Genomic DNA, 17,757 nt, shown 5'->3' with positions numbered 1-17,757 from the left:
GGTCTTAGGGAATATGTTAGATGTCTTGACTTACAACCTAGCACATTTTTTAAAGTTATGTTTTCTTTATTGACCATGCAATTAGTTAAACGGCCAAATACAAGCTAGTTACGTATCGCCTTCTAATTCTAGTTCAAACTGTTCAACTTTTCTCTCTTTCCACTTACTTGGCTAGGCACAGAGTACTGTTACAAGGTGTCCAGTTCTTTGTATGGAACTGATTTTAACCATTCAAGCTCAGATGATGTCTAAGATCCTTTCTTGAACATTGCTTCTAGCTGTCACTGTGACCTCTCTCTTCTCTAATAACCTGAGAAACTGACGGCTCTTCTCTGCGAGAGGCGAATCGTTACGCATCACTCTAAACAGTGCTCATTGTCAGTTTATATAATCACATGACAGCCCGGCACACCTTTCCTTTTGGGCACATCTTCATGAGCTCAACTCGTATAAAGTACATTGCACTTCATGGTACTTCCTGGCTGCTCTGTTATTGTCTGTCTGGAGGGACCGCCTGTGCTCACGGATGAGTAGGCCTGCTGGGAAATGGGGACCCTCTTTATCTTTGAATGAATCTAACCAGCTAAAATCTTGCTCAGGGTATTTAGTTTCAGCTAGAATGTCAGAGCCCATTTTGTCAGGAACATGCGGCTTTGTCGAGACTGCAACCTGGTAAATAGAAAATCAATCGTTGCTAGCAGAGACAGTTGACATCTAAAGGGGTCAGAGAAAATCGAGAAAGCTAATATTTCAGCGTCATTATTCTTTCTTATGTATTTCTGCAGTATGATAAGCAAGAATTTGATGCTAATATTAAATACATGTATTGCGTACAAATAAATTGAAAAGAGCACTGTAGTCCCTTTATTTGGTGATAAATATCAAGAGAAGTTATGATTTTCATAAATTCAAAACAGGCTCTACCAAATCCATTAAATATGAATATAGTCTCTATCCTCTATACTGGCATGTTACTGCAAAGTGAACATACTGTAAATAAAGTGTGACCGTTTCATTGATAATGACATTGTAGAGGAGTTGTACTGAAGATATCTCCCTAACGAGTCTCTCTCCATCAAAGATGGAGTATGAGAGGAAGTCCAGGGGCCTCATGATTCCTCATCTCCTTGGAAACATGGTCAATGATGTTGGAGGTCAGGAATGACTCACATTCTTTAGCTACTCACACTGCGTGATACCTTCCGTGCCAGGTTTCTACAACGGTGAAAACAGTCCTAATGATGTTTCTTCCAAACAACCGTTTGCACTTCTTTTGGGTTTTGTTTTCTAGTTTGGGCTGTTTGTCATTGTTTGTTGTTGTATGCTAATGCTGTAGGACAGGAGAGCTGTGACATCAGATATTACTGACACCGGATATTATTGTGTCAATGTGGATCAACTGGAACAAAACCACATGCTCATAGCTTTTAATTTCTCTGCATGCGCACTGTCTGTTTATTGAGAAGACGAAATATAAGTCGAAGCGACACCAATTCTTCCTATTAATACAAACATGTGAAAGTTCTTGTTGGCCCTAACCGGAGTTGTTGAACAGTTGAGACATCTGTTCATCTTGTGATCCCTGTACAAAGAAAGAAGACCTCTCATACACCCACAATGCAGTGCTTCTCCTTCTGGGCTCCACAGTGGTGGAATGATCTTCCTGTTCAGCTATGCACTTCTCCGTCACGACTATACTTCAAATGAGGTCCAATGATGTTGCACTTAAGATATATATTTTTTGTGGCACTGGACAATGGCACTTTACTACGGTAGCTTTGATAGGAAGGATATCGACTTAATATTTGGTGTCTTTTGTATTTTATCTGACATCTTAGCAGAAAAAAATAAGTCATCTTAAAAAAAAATTGTAGTTACTACAGTAGCACTATCTACTTAGGAAAGTAACTATTCCATTTCCCACAAAATAATCGGCACATTTCTGTCATTTCTGTCATTGAGTATTTGGGTTCCCAGCTTCTCGACCAAGCAGGAGTTAAGGTGAACCAACAACCTGGAATGTCTTACAGTCTCTGACTGGAAGTGCTGATACCCATGGGCTAGTCCAGGTCTTTGGTGACAGATGAGTGCAACATCATTTGTAGATTATTTTCTTTGCTGTGAAGGAATAGATGATGGATTATGTGGTACTGTCCCTTGTGTGTCTTATTTTGTCTGCTTTTGACTTTCATATGCTCTTCGGATGTTCTTTAGCCAAGTCCCTCTTGAAAAAAAGACTGTAGGCTATCTGTATCTCTGCAGTTGCTTTCCTTGTTAAATGAAATACAAGTAAATAAAATAAATGAATAAAAGCACTTGTAAAAACGAACTAGCTGGAGACCAATGCATTTGACAAATTATGTATTTGTTTCAAGTTGTCATTCACCATTTGTAACTGATGAACTTAGGCTATACCAGAAGCTTTTCAGTTTCTTTGCATTTCGAAATAAAAATACTTGGTTGCTCTGATAGTTGTCCTTTAGAGCTTTAGTGCCATCTTCTGGATCCTGAAAGAAAGTGATCATAAAAGTACAGTCTTACAAGTCTTACAATGATGTAGTAAAACATCATTGTATTGCCTTTAAAAGCATGTTTGCAATTGCCACAAGCAAGTTTTCAACCCGAAAAGAGCTTCATGGAACATTACTTCAGCCAGTTAAAATATTCTGAGTAGGTCTGTAGACTTCAAGAGACTACATTCATAAACGGTTTCTCCACTGCATGTGCTGAACTTTAATTTAATTTAATTCATATTGACGTTGGTACACCTACTCGATTCGACCTTGGGCGGATCACGTCACGGTGAGCGTCACCAGTCAGGACCATGGACAGCGAAGTTCCACTCCTCAACCCATTGTTTCTCTGTATGCACCGTATCTACCTCTCTTACTAAGCAACCTGCTCCAGTGTTCCATGACTAAAGTATTCTTTCTTCTTTTATTTTTCTTTCTTAGATCAATATACTGGATCACAAATGCTCAGATTAAACTTGCATCCTTTAGCCTGACAGTGGGTTGAGCTGCTGGTCTAGTCTGACAATCGCCACTAGATGTCGTACAATCCTCATCTCATGCGGCATCATTTAGTGTAGATGCATTGATTGAGCTGTAGCTCAATAACAGGAATCTTATTATTCGTTATTCCCACAGCTTCAACAAATCTAAAACGCCCCCGGCGTAATTCTACAGTAGCGGTATGCCCGAACCTTGTAGGCTACAGCTTCTTCCTGTCAATGGTAGCCTAACAGTAATCGACAAATAATTGGCTTTATATCCGTGCGTCGTCAAAATCACTGCACGGATTTGATGATTTAAACAATCCTGAACGAAACTGTCAGCCTAAGTGGCGTTAAAATAAATCGTTAATCAATCAATTTGCCACGACCATAAACTCAACCCGAATGACCTCCGAAGATTTCCGACTGTCCAATCAAAACACAGGGGTGTTCAGCAAGATGCGCGTTTTTGCGGTCCGCTGGTAGGACTGCCATAAAGCAACATCAAGGCAACTCATCTATCGATAGGGCGATGCCAGGGATAACAAAGTATAATTTAGTGGATGATGCCCAGGATTTAAGGATCCCCATGCACAACGAAGAAGTATTTCAGCATGGGGTTTGTTTCGAGGCAAAGGTGAGCGCATTTGTCGATAATGCGGAGGAGTTTCCCAGATATGAAAGCAAAGATGCATGCTTTAATTAAAAAATGTGTAATGACACAGGATCATAATCTGGAATGCTCACATTTCAACTGGACCTGTGACCGTGTTACTCTAAATTGGACACTGGTCAGAAAAATAACATTAGGCTACTGTTTGTGTTGCTTGTCCGCATGTTTGATTCCATTGATCAATTTCTTCGGGTGTATAGTAATTGGTACTTATTCGTATGCATTTAGGATTTCACACTCGGATAATTGGGTTGTACATCTTCTAACTTTTATCTTAAAATTGCAGTACATCGGCAGTTTGGAGGTGTCACGGCCGAACAGCCGAATGGAGATAGTGGCTGCAATGAGGAGAATTCGGGTGAGGCACTTTTCAAACACTTCAAGCGGTTTAACCTCGGTCAGGAATATGTTAACAGATTTTGTTTGTAAAAAGTAATCGCGGTTCCAGGTAATGTTACTACCGTGGAAAACTCAAATCACAGGACCCCAGTAAGTAATGCAAACACGGTACTTGCCAAAGTGAGGGTATAGGGTATGTATGTATACTGTAGCTGGATCCAACAACATTCAAGCTTTTGTCTCTGATCTCTGATTCCTGGGCTTTGTGACTTGGCATCAGATACAGAATGGCAATGATCTGGATCTGTAACCACAGTCCTGAGTCCTCACACTGTGGATCGGGGTCTGGTTGGTATTAAAGGACAGCCTTGCAGTGATCCTAGTATTACAGTATGAGAGAGGATTTAGCTGCATCGTCAGATGGAGGAGCCAAATGCTTCATCTAATCTACGAATGCATTAGTGCCATGTAGGGGTCAGCCACATCTTCAATGACACAGAGAAAAGAGGCACGAGCTCCATGGAGAGAGATCCCTCTGGGATCCCCCAATGACATTGGCCCAACAAGTGTCCTGTTGGTGCCGGCTCTACCTGAGCTGCCACTGCAATGACAGGGACAGCAGCATGTTAGTTTGTTTAGTTCTAAAAGGATCTACTATGGTCCAATATGCAACACAGAACAGCAGGCATCAGATGAAGGAAATGTGATAGCTTCCACTACACACAGCAACAATCCATGCATATGTTTATTGGAGGAGTGTACTGCAGGCTTTAATTGTGGGGGCGGAGTTATACCACCACCCATAGACATATGGAAAATGCCCCCTGGATGGTTCACCTTGTTTAGTGCTGTCATGAGGGGCACAGTAGATGGATGGTTCAGTGTTGTCCCAGTGACCTCGGGCTTCACGATGGGGGTCTCAGAAGAGATGCCTGAGTCACTCCCACAAACCCGAAGATGGATGGGTCAGTTAACCAAGTGGGACGAACAGTAGAAGGTATCGAGATGTGAGGTCCATTTTCGTCTAACTCTGTTTCTCTGGGCTGTCATGTGAAACATCAGTGGAGAGGAATCGGTGCGGAGAGGAATGCCACTCGCACAGGACAGTTTCTCGCTATGAATAAGTGTTTTGGGGGATTTGACAGAACAGAGAGCAAGTCAATATTTCTCACAGCAGGGGAAGAGAGGGACAGAGGGAAGAGACTTCAAGCCTGCCACATCAGAGATTTATAGTCCCTTTAGTCAGAGGAGAAACATATAAGATACGAGTTCACGTTTGATCAATTAAACATCAAACTATCAATCAAAGGATGTTTGTATTTGAAAATAATTGTCAGATGATTCGGGATCTTTGACTTGCGCAGCATCTAAAACCGAAAAGACCATGTGTGTTCTAATGCTCTAGCAGTGTTTACTAAGTTCCGATACTCATCAAGGGGAAGAATTAAAGCGTTACACCACTGAGTCCCCTCATATCTACCCCACCCTGGGGAGCAAGTTAAAGTATTTGCTGTTGGAGACTTAAAGCACCTAATATCAACTCAGCCCTGGAGAACTTCATGTTTACTCCAGTTGCAACTTATGTTCAGCAGCAGAAGATGTAGCTTACTGACAGCAACACTGATGCCATGTCTCTCTGTGATCCCGTTTGCCAGTTGGTTTCATGTTTGGAACTACCCCTCTGTTTACTCACTGGGGTGTGACATGCATCATATCTGGGTTAGTCTGTCCTCCAGCTTCATGTTAAAGTCCCTTTGAATCTTGTTCATAGTATGAGTTCAAACTGAAGAACATCAAGAAGAAGAAGGTCAACATCATTGTTTCTTCTGACTGTGTTCGGGTGATTTTGCGGAAAAAGAAGAAGGTGAGTTTGTCTACATATATTTGTTTGGGAAGTTTGGCAGTGAGCAGCCCCCATTTCCTATCGTACAGTTATGATTTCAACCATGACAAGGGACTAAGTTTAGACTGATAGAAAACTGTCAAGAGAAGCAGGACCAAAATGTACCTGGATTTGTAATCGATCCAAATGGGAAAGCTTGAAACCAGAAACTATTTATTACAATTTTCCCCAAGAAAGGGATAGAGTATAATGTTTTCATTTGACTCTTGCAATGCCGTCTTTGCATTGTATTGTAGAGGAAAGAGTGGTCTTGGGATGACAGCACAGTCGTGGTGGCACAGGACCCCATCTACAGGTACAGTACAGAACCAAACACTGACCACACAGGAACCATTTTGATGCACTGCATCATGGGAGTCTTTCACAACTGATGTCATCCATGTTACTTCCCAGGTGTAAAAATCTTGACAATTCAATATTACTTATGGATGGTAGATCCATACATGAAATGCTTAACAGGTTATTTGTAATGCCTTTCATACAGGATATTCTATGTCTCACATGATGCTCAGGACTTGAAGATTTTCAGTTACATTGCGAGAGATGGGAAGAGCAACAATTTCCATTGTAATGTTTTCAAATCCAAGAGAAAGGTATGTTGACTGATCTCAATACGGTGCCGTCAAATTAAATGGTTGTATCACGTCTATTTCATCCACTTCCTTGCATCCTGTCATGCACATTTTGTATTCGGGAGAAGCAAGCAACTGATTAAACAATAAAAAACTCCCAACTGTATTTTACAGACCCCTCTCTCCTTACCAAATATGAAAGGCATGCGTCTCCCCCATAACTGCATATCAAGCAGAGCTAATTTGTCGTATGACAAAGACATAGCAACCAGAGAGGTTGACTCCCATTGCTTCTCCATGGATACCAGACAGCTAGAGACTGAGCGAAGCTGAATACTAATGAGGACGGCGAGAAGACTGAGGAACTCCTCGCTTCATAATGACATTTACACCAGGACCAGCCATCCTTATCCCAACACACACACAGGCTGTGGGCCACGGGGAGTGTCCCCAGGCTTCAGAGCCTTATCTCGGGCCTCCAGATCCAGAACGCGGGCCCCTATGGTGGGGTGGGCGATGGGGGGAGGGGCGGAGAGATGGGCCAGCCAGATGAAAGCCGTGGATCAATGTGCAGTGTGGCGACCTCCCCCCAGACATGCACAGGGCTCTTCATGTCCTCCAGGGGGGCTGTCTTAGTTGGAGAGGAGACAGCCAATTACAGTAAGGCTGAATGATTCACTCCTGCACGGGCCATATCTAGAATATGTCCAGTATTTATGTTTTTCGTTTGAAATGGAAGCATTGGAAATATGCCCGAGGGCTTCATCATGAGGGCATTGTAAATACATGTCACTGTTCTTAGTTTTTCTTCTACTACAACACATTGGCACACTCACTGTCCTGGATTTTTCAATGACTGGCTGGAGGCAGCTAGCCTTCCTCATACCTCCGGGATCTGATTTAGAAGTAGGGAAGGTGGTTTAGAAGCCTAGAATACTAGCCACCCATTAGCAGGATGGAACACAACAGTAATCCACCTTCAGGCCCTAACTTGGTGTGGCCATGAGGCCAAGGTCAGCACAAATACCTTGGAAATATTGAATTGTAGTAGATTTACGAGGGGGCGAGCAGTAACGTCTTTAGAGGAGAGAACAGTTCTGGAATAGACCGATCCATCACAACGACAGCCATGTTTCTACTGAAGGTGGGCAAGGGTGAGATGCTGGGAACACTCTTTTGTGCACCAGGCAATCTTGAAAAAAAGATGGGGTGGAGTGTGTGTGTGTGTGTGTGTGTGTGTGTGTGTGTGTGTGTGTGTGTGTGTGTGTGTGTGTGTGTGTGTGTGTGTGTGTGTGTGTGTGTGTGGAGGGGGGTGGGGTTTTCAATCCTGAAAAAAAGATGGAAAATAAAAATGGTGGTGGATATTCTAGCAAATATTATCATTGGTGAGGGGGTTGCTTAAAAGGGTTCTATTGTCTCCTCTGATTGGTATGTTATGGTACATGTTTGTATCTGTCTTTCTTTGTTCCAGTGTCTTCTTTGTGATAAATGGAAACACTGTGACACAAGACACATCTCTGACTTGTCTGACATCATGATCATCAAGCATCATAAATCAGTCCATCAATACTATGCCATTGAAAGCCTTTCCTGTTTCTTCTGTCCTCTCTCTACCCCTCCCATCCCTCTTCCTCTTCACCCTCTCCCTACACCCATTCCTCCATGTCTCTCCGGACCCCCGAACCCTGAACCACTCCTCCTCTCATTGATCCTTCCTAAACACACCCACACTGTTGTTCCTCTCTCTTCCCTCCCCACACTTCTCTCTGATTCTCCTCTGTCTCTCCCCCCCCCCCCCCCCCCCCCCCCCCGCCAGTCCCAGGCTATGCGGATCGTGCGCACGGTGGGCCAGGCCTTTGACGTGTGTCATCAGCTCACTCTGCAGCAGAGTTCTGAGGACCAGGAAGATGCCAGCGGGATCACAGAGGGGACTGATGCCCTGCCAGGTGACTCACACACACACACACACTCAAATGCATGCACACAGACACGCACGTGCCCACACACCCACACATGTGTGTGCGTACACACTCCCACACACGTGCGCACACACTCACAGACACACAGATCATCTTATTACCAACCGCTGATTGTTGACACAGCATGACATTCTGGCGTGGTAAATCAGTTTGACTGTGTCTTCCTATCAAGAGAGAAAAGGTGGCATGGAGGCAGTGTGCGCTGCATCAAGTTCTGATGCAGCTACTGCCCTTTATCTCGGAATATATGTTGTGTATGTTTGTGAAAGTAGAGAGAGAAATAGATATGGTCTTGTTTGATATACAGTACATGACAGACAATATCATTGTAGAATATACATAATCAATATACACTCTCTCCCTCTCTCAGCTAAGAAGCGCTTGGCGCTGTCAGAGGAGACTGACCTTGAAGCGTCCACAGAGGAGAGTATTGACTGTATGCTGTCTGACCTGGACAAGTCCAAGACGGAAGAAGTGTGCAGTAAAGAGGCGAAGGTACAATATGCCTGTTTCTCACCTGCACCAACTTGTCAGAGACATAATGTGCCAAGAGCAACAATGAAACATGACCATAGGAAAACCAAAATCACTTATCAGATGATATTTTACACTGAATCTAATTTGTGTACTCCTTTTTTACAAGAACTGTCACAAAGGGCTTTACAGTAGCCAACAGATCACACAGAAAATTGACCTAAACCCTCAGAGAAGACCAAACATCTGGTTTAGTAGTGCATTGAGGGTTATTTCACTTGCTTAGTGAAGCAGTGTAAAATGTATCATTTAATAATTTAAATGATGATAAATTATTTAATAATTTATGATATATCGTATACCCCCCCCCCCCCCACACACACACACACAACCATAAACAAACCATAAACCAACAATTGTGCCTTTCAAAAGCATGACAGGACACACATATAGAGCTTTAGATTGAGGGGGTTCTTTGGGAAGAAGCTATGTGATGTTCAGCAGACTCTGCTGGTACCAGTAAGAAGCGTTTAGTTAAGATGCCGTTCGCCGAGACATTTTTCATGGGCCTGTTAAATATTGATGTTTCCGTGTAGATTATTTATGAAAACACAGCCTGGTTCTCTAGTGCGCTGCTAGAATGCTTGTCAGACAAGCCCTGCTCTGCTTGTCATACTAAATGCTGCTGTGTTTGTGAACAATGTGATTCTTCTTTGGTAAAACATAGCTAATCCAGTACAGAATTGTTGTAGGTTTGCTCTGATTTGGGCTCTACAGATTCAAATAATATTTCCCTTAAAATATGGCTTTGTTTGATTTTCTCAATATTTGGAATCCTGTGGTCATGCGTTCAGTGTGTCAGTGGTGTTGCTGTGTGTCTTATCTCAAGGCGTTCTCCTACAGTATTTAGAGCCAAGCAGGGTGCACAGGTCTGTGCTAGATAGTGCTGCTGACACGATCGAATCGAATCCGATCTGTAATCTCCCACCTGGGAACAAACCGCACTGACGATCAGGACAGATCTTTTCTGGAACATGCTGAGTACACAGCTCTCCAAGACCCCCATAATTACTGCGAGACTCTGCCATCTAATAGCAGCCTGTCTCCGTTCGGTCTATCAGTTCTATTTATAGGCTCCATTGATTGAGTCTGTGGTCGAGGGCTCTCTGTCCTGGTTTACGCCTCTGTCCTGCCTGCCTGCTTGACCTGTATGGGGTTGAAGGGAACGGTTTGGTGTATGTGTCTCTGGTACTGCAACGGTGGAGCTCTCCATGGTGCTATTTGACGTCAACGCGGGACTTGCCCAGATAACAACCATTGCAGTATTACAGTTTGCTTTTAGTGCCATGTTTTCACATCCCCCCCCCCCCCCCCTTTATAAATATCTGTCTTCTCAGTAAATACAAACTGTGAATCTGGTTCTCAGTGACCTGTTCTTGGCCCCCCTCACCACAGGACTCCACGGAGCCAGCCTTGCTCCTGAGCTCCCCCGGGCTGGGGCGTCCCGCGGCGGGCCTGCTGGCGGTGGACTCGCCCCACTCCACCGAGCACCAGATGCAGCTCCTCCAGAGGCAGCTGCAGCAGCAGGAGCAGCAGGCGCAGGCTGCCTTGGCCCAGGTAACCGGAGCGGCCGCTCCGCGAGACGGGGTTTACTCACACGGTGTCGTCACCAGCTGTGTGGCGGTGGGGGGTGGGCGAACTTCTACGGGAGTGGGGACGTCGCTTTGGGGTGGAGTGTGTGTGTGTGTGTGTGTGGAGGGGCGTGGGGTGGGCGGCTGTTGCTTGACCCCAGCAGACAGCGGGGGGTTGATTGACAGGGCTGACTTCCACGGGGGAGGCGTCTGCCTCCGCTGCGCGGGCTCAGAGATGCTAATCAAAGCCTTTCAGGAGTCAGGTAGGCGGGCGTCGCCCCGGGCTGATGAACGCCGCCGTCCACAGGTGTCCCTGTGTTCTCGGCATCAACTTCCAATGATGCGTCGGTTCTGACGAAGGATTGTGTGTTTGAAAGAGTCGGAGGAGAGGCACTTCAGCTTTGATCATGCGTGTGTGTAATGGCGGTGATTTTTTTCTCTTCCTAATCTGTGTTTGCGTGGGTGCTTGCATCTGTTCCTGCATGTGTTGTGTGTGTATGTGTGTGTGAGCGTGGGTGTGCGTGCGTGCGTGCGTGTGTGTGTGTGTGTATTTGCCTGTGTGTGTATGCTTGTGATTGTGTGTGTGCCTGTGTGTGTGTCCAGGTGCGTGTGTTGCAGGAGCAGCTGTCGGTGGAGGTGTGTGCAAGGACAGAGGCCCAGGCCCGCGTGGAGCGGCTCCTGCAGCAGAACACAGACCTGCTGCAGCACATCTCCCTGCTGGTCCACCAGATCCAGGAGCTGGAGCTCAAAGCATCCGGGGGAATCAACTCCAGTCAGTGAATGTTTCTCTTGTTCTCTCTCTCTCTCTCTCTCTCTCTCTCGCTCTGTCTTCCCCCTCTTTTCTTTCTCTTTCTCACTGTCTGTCCGCACATTCTCTTTTGTACTCCCTTTATTCTAGTCTTTCTTATCGTCCTATCTCTGATCTCTCTTCGTACACGCTCCCTCCTCCTCTGTCTCGGTGACGTCCGTTTCTTATTATCCGTCTCTCTCTCCCTCCTCCCCCCTTCCTCATCCCTCCCTCCTCTCCGCTGTTGAAACATATTAATTTTCCTGTCAAAAACCTTCCAACGGCTCATAGAATTCAGCCCGGCTCAGCTCTCCTGCTACTGCGAGACGCCCTCTCTCTTCCACCATACAGTTATGAATTATCAAAAACTGACTGTGTAGCTCAGCAAGCATGTCCTCGGCCTGTCATCCTGCCTCCTCCCCTCGCTCCCTCGACCCCCCTCCGTCTGCATCCACCGCTGTCTGTTTCCATACTTTGCGATTCACCCGCTTTCTTTCAATCTTTCTTTTCCTTCTTTTCCTGTTCCTGATCTTTCATCCTTTCTCTGTGTCTTTCTTTCCTTCTCCTACTCAGTGGGCTCTCAAGACAGTCTGTTGGAGATCACCTTCCGTGCTAAGCCCCCCAGTGTGCCTCGTGCCCCCCCCATCCCCACCTCCCCGGACCAAGGTCTGCTCCGCCCTCAGGCCCAGATCAGTAATGGCCCCTGGTCCTCCACTCTGCCAGGGCCCTCCACCCCAGGGACCAGGGGCCCAGACATCTGCCCTCTGGGCCCTGGCGGCAGCGTGGTCAGGCTGGAATGTTTCCGCTTCCCCTGCGCCTCCGAGAACCAGGACCAGGGGGAGACTCCCAGTGACGGCGGCCCAGACGAGGGCTCTCCGCTCGGAGAGCAGATCCTCGGCGCCCTGGAGCTGCTGCGGTTCCGGGAGTCGGGGATCGGCTCGGAGTACGAGTCCAACACGGACGAGAGCGACGACAGGGACAGCTGGGGACAGGGTGAGGGGGCGGTGCCAGAGGGGGCGGGGCCAGAGGGAGCAGATCGTCTCTTCAACGTGCTGAACGCAGAGATCCCGGCAGACTCATTAGACGACGACATGGCTGTGTAGCGCTGCCACACACACACACACAAACACACACATCTTTTGCCCTCCTTCCTCCAGACCTGAACCCCTGTCCCGAACATGAACACTGTTTACCGCCTCGCCTACATCTATGCTGTCCTTCATGTCAATATTTCTGTCAACTCTATGTCTACACGTGTCCATGTATTTTGGTTTTCAACAAACCTATGCTACAGTGTGTTGTGTAAATATAGTATTTGCCTGTGTATTATGGGATTTTGTGTATATGTATGTATGTCTATTTTACACTTTCATTTTCTTTTGTAAACCTGGTCTGTGACCTCCTGTGTTGACATTCTCCAGGACCTATTGCTGTATGCTTTCTGTCACCATTGGAGCGTAGTGACAGAACCCCCAGCATGTGCACCCACCCCCTCTGTTAACACCGATGGACTTTGACTCACACTCAGAGAACAGGTAGAAAGGTCCCCGCCAAACCTGTATGGTGACTCTTACAAATTTATGTTGAATGGCAAATGGGGAAGAAAAGTAATTAGTATTATTTATTTTACTTCATTAGATTTTGTGAGGGTCAGTGGCCTGTTAAGCATGCTTCTCACCAGATTCATTCCTCTTCCCCAGAAGAGAAAGGTTTTTAATTGTCCCCTGCCTTTGCTTTGATGAGGCATCCCTTTGTGTCCAGCCAGCTGCATTCCCATATCCTGAGTTCTGGCTGCTGGACACTGTGTTCAGGGCTGATGTACAGAATACCTCACTGTGGCTTCAGGTAGCTCTGCTCTGCTTTCGTCTGCTTTTATTCTTCCGTTTGCTTTATTCTGCTCTATTCTGCTTTACTCTGCTCTATTCTGCTCTATTGTGCTCTACTCTACTGTACTATGCGCTAATCGGCTCTTTTTATGCTCTGCTGTGCTTCTCTCCCAGTCCAGGGTCACAGCTGTACAGCAGCAGCAGTCTTTGACGCTGTTCCAGCATTCTGACTCACTGTATTGGGGACAGGTCTTTAAGCACTCTCCAAATCAATAAATCTCCTCCGTCCCTCTCCCTCTTGTTCTTTACAGGCCTTTCTCTCTTCTCTCTCTCTCTCTCTCTCTCTCTCTCTCTCTCCTCTCTCTCTCTCTCTCTCTCTCTCTCTCTCTCTCTCTCTCCTCTCTCTCTCTCTCTCTCTCTCTCTCTCTTCTCTCTTCTCTCTTCCTCTCTCTCTCTCTCTCTCTCTCTCTCTCTCTCTCTCTCTCTCTCTCTCTCTCTCTCTCTCTCTCTCTCTCTCTCTCTCTCTCTCTCTCTCTCTCTCTCTCTCTCTCTCTCTCTCTCTCTGCATCCAGTTGGTTTCAAGGTTGTGACTATGAAGTGAGCTGAGAGTGGAAATGCACTTAGTTGGATGTGTTCCCTTGCTGAATTAAATAGCCTTTCCTAAAATGCCATGCGTGTGCCAGTGCTGTCCTGTCTTTTGAAATGTACTCTGTACAGAAATATCCCTGAACTGAAATATGTCACCATCGCATTAACTGTTGTCTCTCCACTGCATACAAGTTCCTACCAGTGTTACAGACTGACCTTTTCAAAATGTCCCCTGGGGTATTTATAGCGGTTTGCTGAGTGGTCTGGGTTTTGAAAGCCCTTTTTCTTCAAGCTTCAGGCTTCCCTATGGTAGGTGGAGAGGTGCAGTGGGCTAGCACCCTCCAGGAGTCTATTAGGCTCATGGTGACAACTGTCACCTCGATGGCCCATCTGTAGTCCCTGATTGGCTAACTAGGCACCAAAGGAAGATGCACATCCTCTGTGCTGAACACCCTCTCCTGAGGAGCTTTGAGTCTGACATGACCAGGCAGCCCTAAGGCCACCGGCTCTGCGTTCATTAAGAGGAGACTACTACAGCTCTGCAAGTCAGTTGGCTGAGCGGTGAGGGAGTCGGGCTAGTAATCCGAAGGTTGCCAGTTCGATTCCCGGTCAGGCCAACTGACGTTGTGTCCTTGGGCAAGGCACTTCACCCTACTTGCCTCGGGGGAATGTCCCTGTACTTACTGTAAGTCGCTCTGGATAAGAGCGTCTGCTAAATGACAAAAAAAAAAAAAAATGCAATAGCTCTTGATATCAGTTTAAGGCGAATGTAAATCCACTGTATGTAAAGACAGCAACCTCTATCCCAGCAGGTGTTTGTGATTTTGTAATTGATGCTAATCACATGCATGGGATCCACCTGTGAGACGTAGCAAAGTGCTCATGTATTATTTGTTGCTCAAGCGGTGACTGCATTAGAGCTATATATTTATATAATCTTCAATATATCAATTCAGAGCAAATCTCACATCGTTCTTTCGAGCTACTTTGGGGACATCTTCAAGCACTCTGCAAATTGTTAAATTGCGCGTCTTTTCAAACTACTGTCAACCTTGTAATTTTCTCTCGCTTTCACGACTCAACCTGGGATCCAGGATGACTCATTATTCATTTTGACTTTCCTCTCAATTTGTTTTGCATCAAAGGCCAGGAGATATTGCCGTCATATACTTTACTGCCCCCTCATGGTCAAACTCAGGTATGACAACACAACAACACTGCCTGGGCTCAACCTCAACAGTTTCACTCAGCTTCCTTCTATGGTTCTTTCCTAACCACGGTGCATGATTAAATCCGGTATTTTATTTCCTATCACTGTAAGAAGGAAGCTATTTTAACATGTTGAGACCTGGTTTGATCTGTTTAAATCCAGACAACAAACCCTTGGTGTGTTATTGGCTGTTTGTTGTGAATAAAGTGTCAGCACTGAACAAATAATCCAGTCATGCAAGGAGCATCTGCATCTGCCCAGACCTATTCCTTACTTTAATCGATTCTTTTTTTGGTCTTCACCCTGTAAGTCTATAAAGCTCATTACTTTGACGGTAATTAGCAGGTTATCCACAGCAGGAATGTCAACTCTTGTCCTTTTTCAGTGGCAGTTGGCCGCCCAACAGAGACTGCTACTACAAACTGCCCTTAGGGGCCATAATTGAAACCTTCTGTGGATCAGGTGGAATGCTGGGGCTTTTGGCGTCACCCCAAGATTCTCAAAGTGTGTTATTTTCTTTTTTTTCATTTCTCTTTCCTGTCAGAAGTTCTTACATCAGCTCTTTCCTCCTTCTCTCTCTCTCGCACTCTCTCTCACACCCACTCACTCTCTCTCTCTCTCTTCTCTCCTTTCTGAGAAAGTCCTTCCCAGGAAGAGGTCAGAGATTTGGTACAGTGTTGCACAAAGATGTGGAGTACTCCCCAAGACACATTAATTTGAAGAAGGAGAGACGTTTAAAAAGTAAGTTATGTCAGTTTGTCCTGTCCTTAACTTGATTTTAACCGCTAATTTCAAAGTCAAGTGACAACATATTTAGAGTTGTTGACAGGGTGTCGGTGGGTAGCTATTAGATGACTGATGACAGCAGAAAAAGTCCTGATGAATCTTCACCTCCCTGGCCTTTCTGCTTGTGGTCTGTGAGTGACACTGACACGACTACGATGAATGATCCCAGATATTTCCCTTTAAACTGTTTTTGAACTATTCTACGTTTTCTGGGACTAATTCTTCTGTGTGTGTCTACATTAGAGAGAGAAAAACAGTCAGTCAGTCTGTCTGTACAGACATAGTAATGGACAAATGTGGATGTTTAATGATTACCTATATACTGCAGCTAATGCAGCTGGGCTGGACCACACAGAAGCCGAGGGCAGTACTTAGCATGGCTGCACAAGCATCTGGTACTGTCCATGTGATGAAACCACACTCCACAGAGGCACTCAGTCAGTCCTGTGCAAGCATCCACACTCCCATTTTAGGTGCACCTAGCCACACGTATGACTGCCTGTACAGTAGTTTCAGCAGGCCTGCGCTACAGAGGCATATTTCACGTGGGACATTTACGGGGGGCCTTTTACAAGGTAAATAAACCGTCGACTCATACTACATGTACTGTACTGGGGAGGAAGAGCTGCTAGTCAATTACCTATGGTTAGTTACAAGGAGGTCTCTGTCTCCCTTCCAAGCCTCTGACTTACAGAAGTGCCCACTGGGTGCCCAACTCTCCACACCTCCTTTATGGGGTTATCTTGTTGAACTGGTGTGCGTTCAGTATCAGAGTAATAAGGATTTGTATGGCAGGGACTGCTCTCGAGCAGAGCGCACGATGTGAACGATCAAGGCGCCTCGTCACGTTTTGGAACGTCTTCTTCATGACCCTCTGATCCAGGTGTGGAGCTGCCCTGGGGGAGATGAAGGCCATGGAGGTGCTGCAGATCAGACGCGGTCTCCTGTTCTTCCTGCTCGCCACTGCAGGGAGGTCACAGGTCAACCCAGGTACAGGGACTCCGTCCGTCTATGATAGTGTGCCACCAAACACAGCAATCAGATATTAGATAGCAAACGTTATCGTTGCGATTGGTCACCCTCAAGGATTGATCCTTGAGGGTTTAGGTTGGTTGAGGGGCAGTTCTATGGGCTTATGTGAAGCCGTCTGTGACATTGCTTGTAAAAAGGGCTAAACAATTAATTTAGTTCAATACATAGTACTTTCTTAATTGACACTGGGACAGGATGGTATGGTGGACATTAAAGCACTGGTGGATTGCTGGTAGGGTTCAGATATGTCAAGGTTATTCAGTTTGTGTGGGTGAGTGAGAGAGTGTGTGTGAGAGAGAGTGTGTGTGAGAGAGTGTGTGTGAGTGGTTTATCCAATGGTCAGAGAGCAAATATGTGAGAACAGACAGGCCTTTTACAGGTGGGGGGGCACTTCGGAAAATGTCTGAAAAGCTCTCGGTAGAGGGGATCCTGCTAAGACAGCAGGATCTGCCCCCTGGTTTCAAGTCTGGTGTGTTTGTTTGTTTGTTTGTTTGTTTGTTTGTTTGTGTGTTTGTTTGTTTGGGTATGTGACCGGTGGGATTCAGTCAGACACATATACCTCCTGGAGCTTTCACATAATGTAGCATAGCTGTTTTCGTCCTCAAATGTATGTCTGTGTGTTGACGAGAGACTACTGGAAGGTGGATGACAGAGTAGAAAGTGTATACACACAGGTCCTGTATGATAGAGGCGGATTGGTCATTCGACCAATAGAGTACTTTTTCTTTTATTTCGTTTTCAATGCGACCAACTCGCACCCTGTGATTTGTCTCGCAATTGGCTCTGGTACAAATGAGGGGAAAAGGGATGATAAATAAGGAGTAGGCATTAGCGAGGGAGGGAGGGAGGGAGGCACCTCCCATCTCTCTTGCTTGGACTGGCAGCTTCACAGTGATGCCTCTGTTCCAGCGCAGGGGCCTCACAGGCCTCCAGGAAGGGGAGGGGAGAGGGGAGGGGCCCTG

The 17,757-nt window shown here is 45.9% G+C and overlaps 2 protein-coding genes across 2 annotated transcripts in view; both read left to right on the top strand.

Annotated features, from left to right (window-relative positions):
• The window catches only part of zbtb41 (zinc finger and BTB domain containing 41), a 168,664-nt gene that overhangs the window by 117,046 nt on the left and 33,861 nt on the right, over positions 1 to 17,757 (top strand). The gene's annotated exons all lie outside the window — the stretch shown is intronic.
• Positions 3,528 to 12,456, top strand: LOC136959422 (carboxyl-terminal PDZ ligand of neuronal nitric oxide synthase protein-like). Its single transcript, XM_067253753.1, has 10 exons — positions 3,528 to 3,632; positions 3,955 to 4,026; positions 5,779 to 5,871; positions 6,147 to 6,205; positions 6,395 to 6,503; positions 8,299 to 8,428; positions 8,832 to 8,956; positions 10,391 to 10,552; positions 11,170 to 11,338; positions 11,927 to 12,456. The coding sequence occupies exons 1-10, from the start codon at positions 3,528 to 3,530 to the stop codon at positions 12,454 to 12,456; spliced, it is 1,554 nt and encodes a 517-aa protein (XP_067109854.1).

The sequence above is a fragment of the Osmerus mordax genome, chromosome 16, assembly GCF_038355195.1.
Source record: "Osmerus mordax isolate fOsmMor3 chromosome 16, fOsmMor3.pri, whole genome shotgun sequence".
NCBI classification, from domain to species: Eukaryota; Metazoa; Chordata; class Actinopteri; order Osmeriformes; family Osmeridae; genus Osmerus; species Osmerus mordax.
The sequence above is the reverse complement of the archived record's forward strand: the minus strand, read 5'-3'. Positions and strand labels throughout refer to the sequence as shown.

What these genes read in the sequence shown, in the direction of transcription:
- LOC136959422 (XM_067253753.1), top strand. Translation starts at nt 3,528, where the DNA reads ATGCCAGGGATAACAAAGTATAATTTAGTGGATGATGCCCAGGATTTA. An exon ending in CTGCAATGAGGAGAATTCGG is followed by an intron (nt 4,027 to 5,778) that starts GTGAGGCACTTT and finishes TCTTGTTCATAG; the next exon opens with TATGAGTTCAAACTGAAGAA. An exon ending in TTTTCAAATCCAAGAGAAAG is followed by an intron (nt 6,504 to 8,298) that starts GTATGTTGACTG and finishes CCCCCCCGCCAG; the next exon opens with TCCCAGGCTATGCGGATCGT.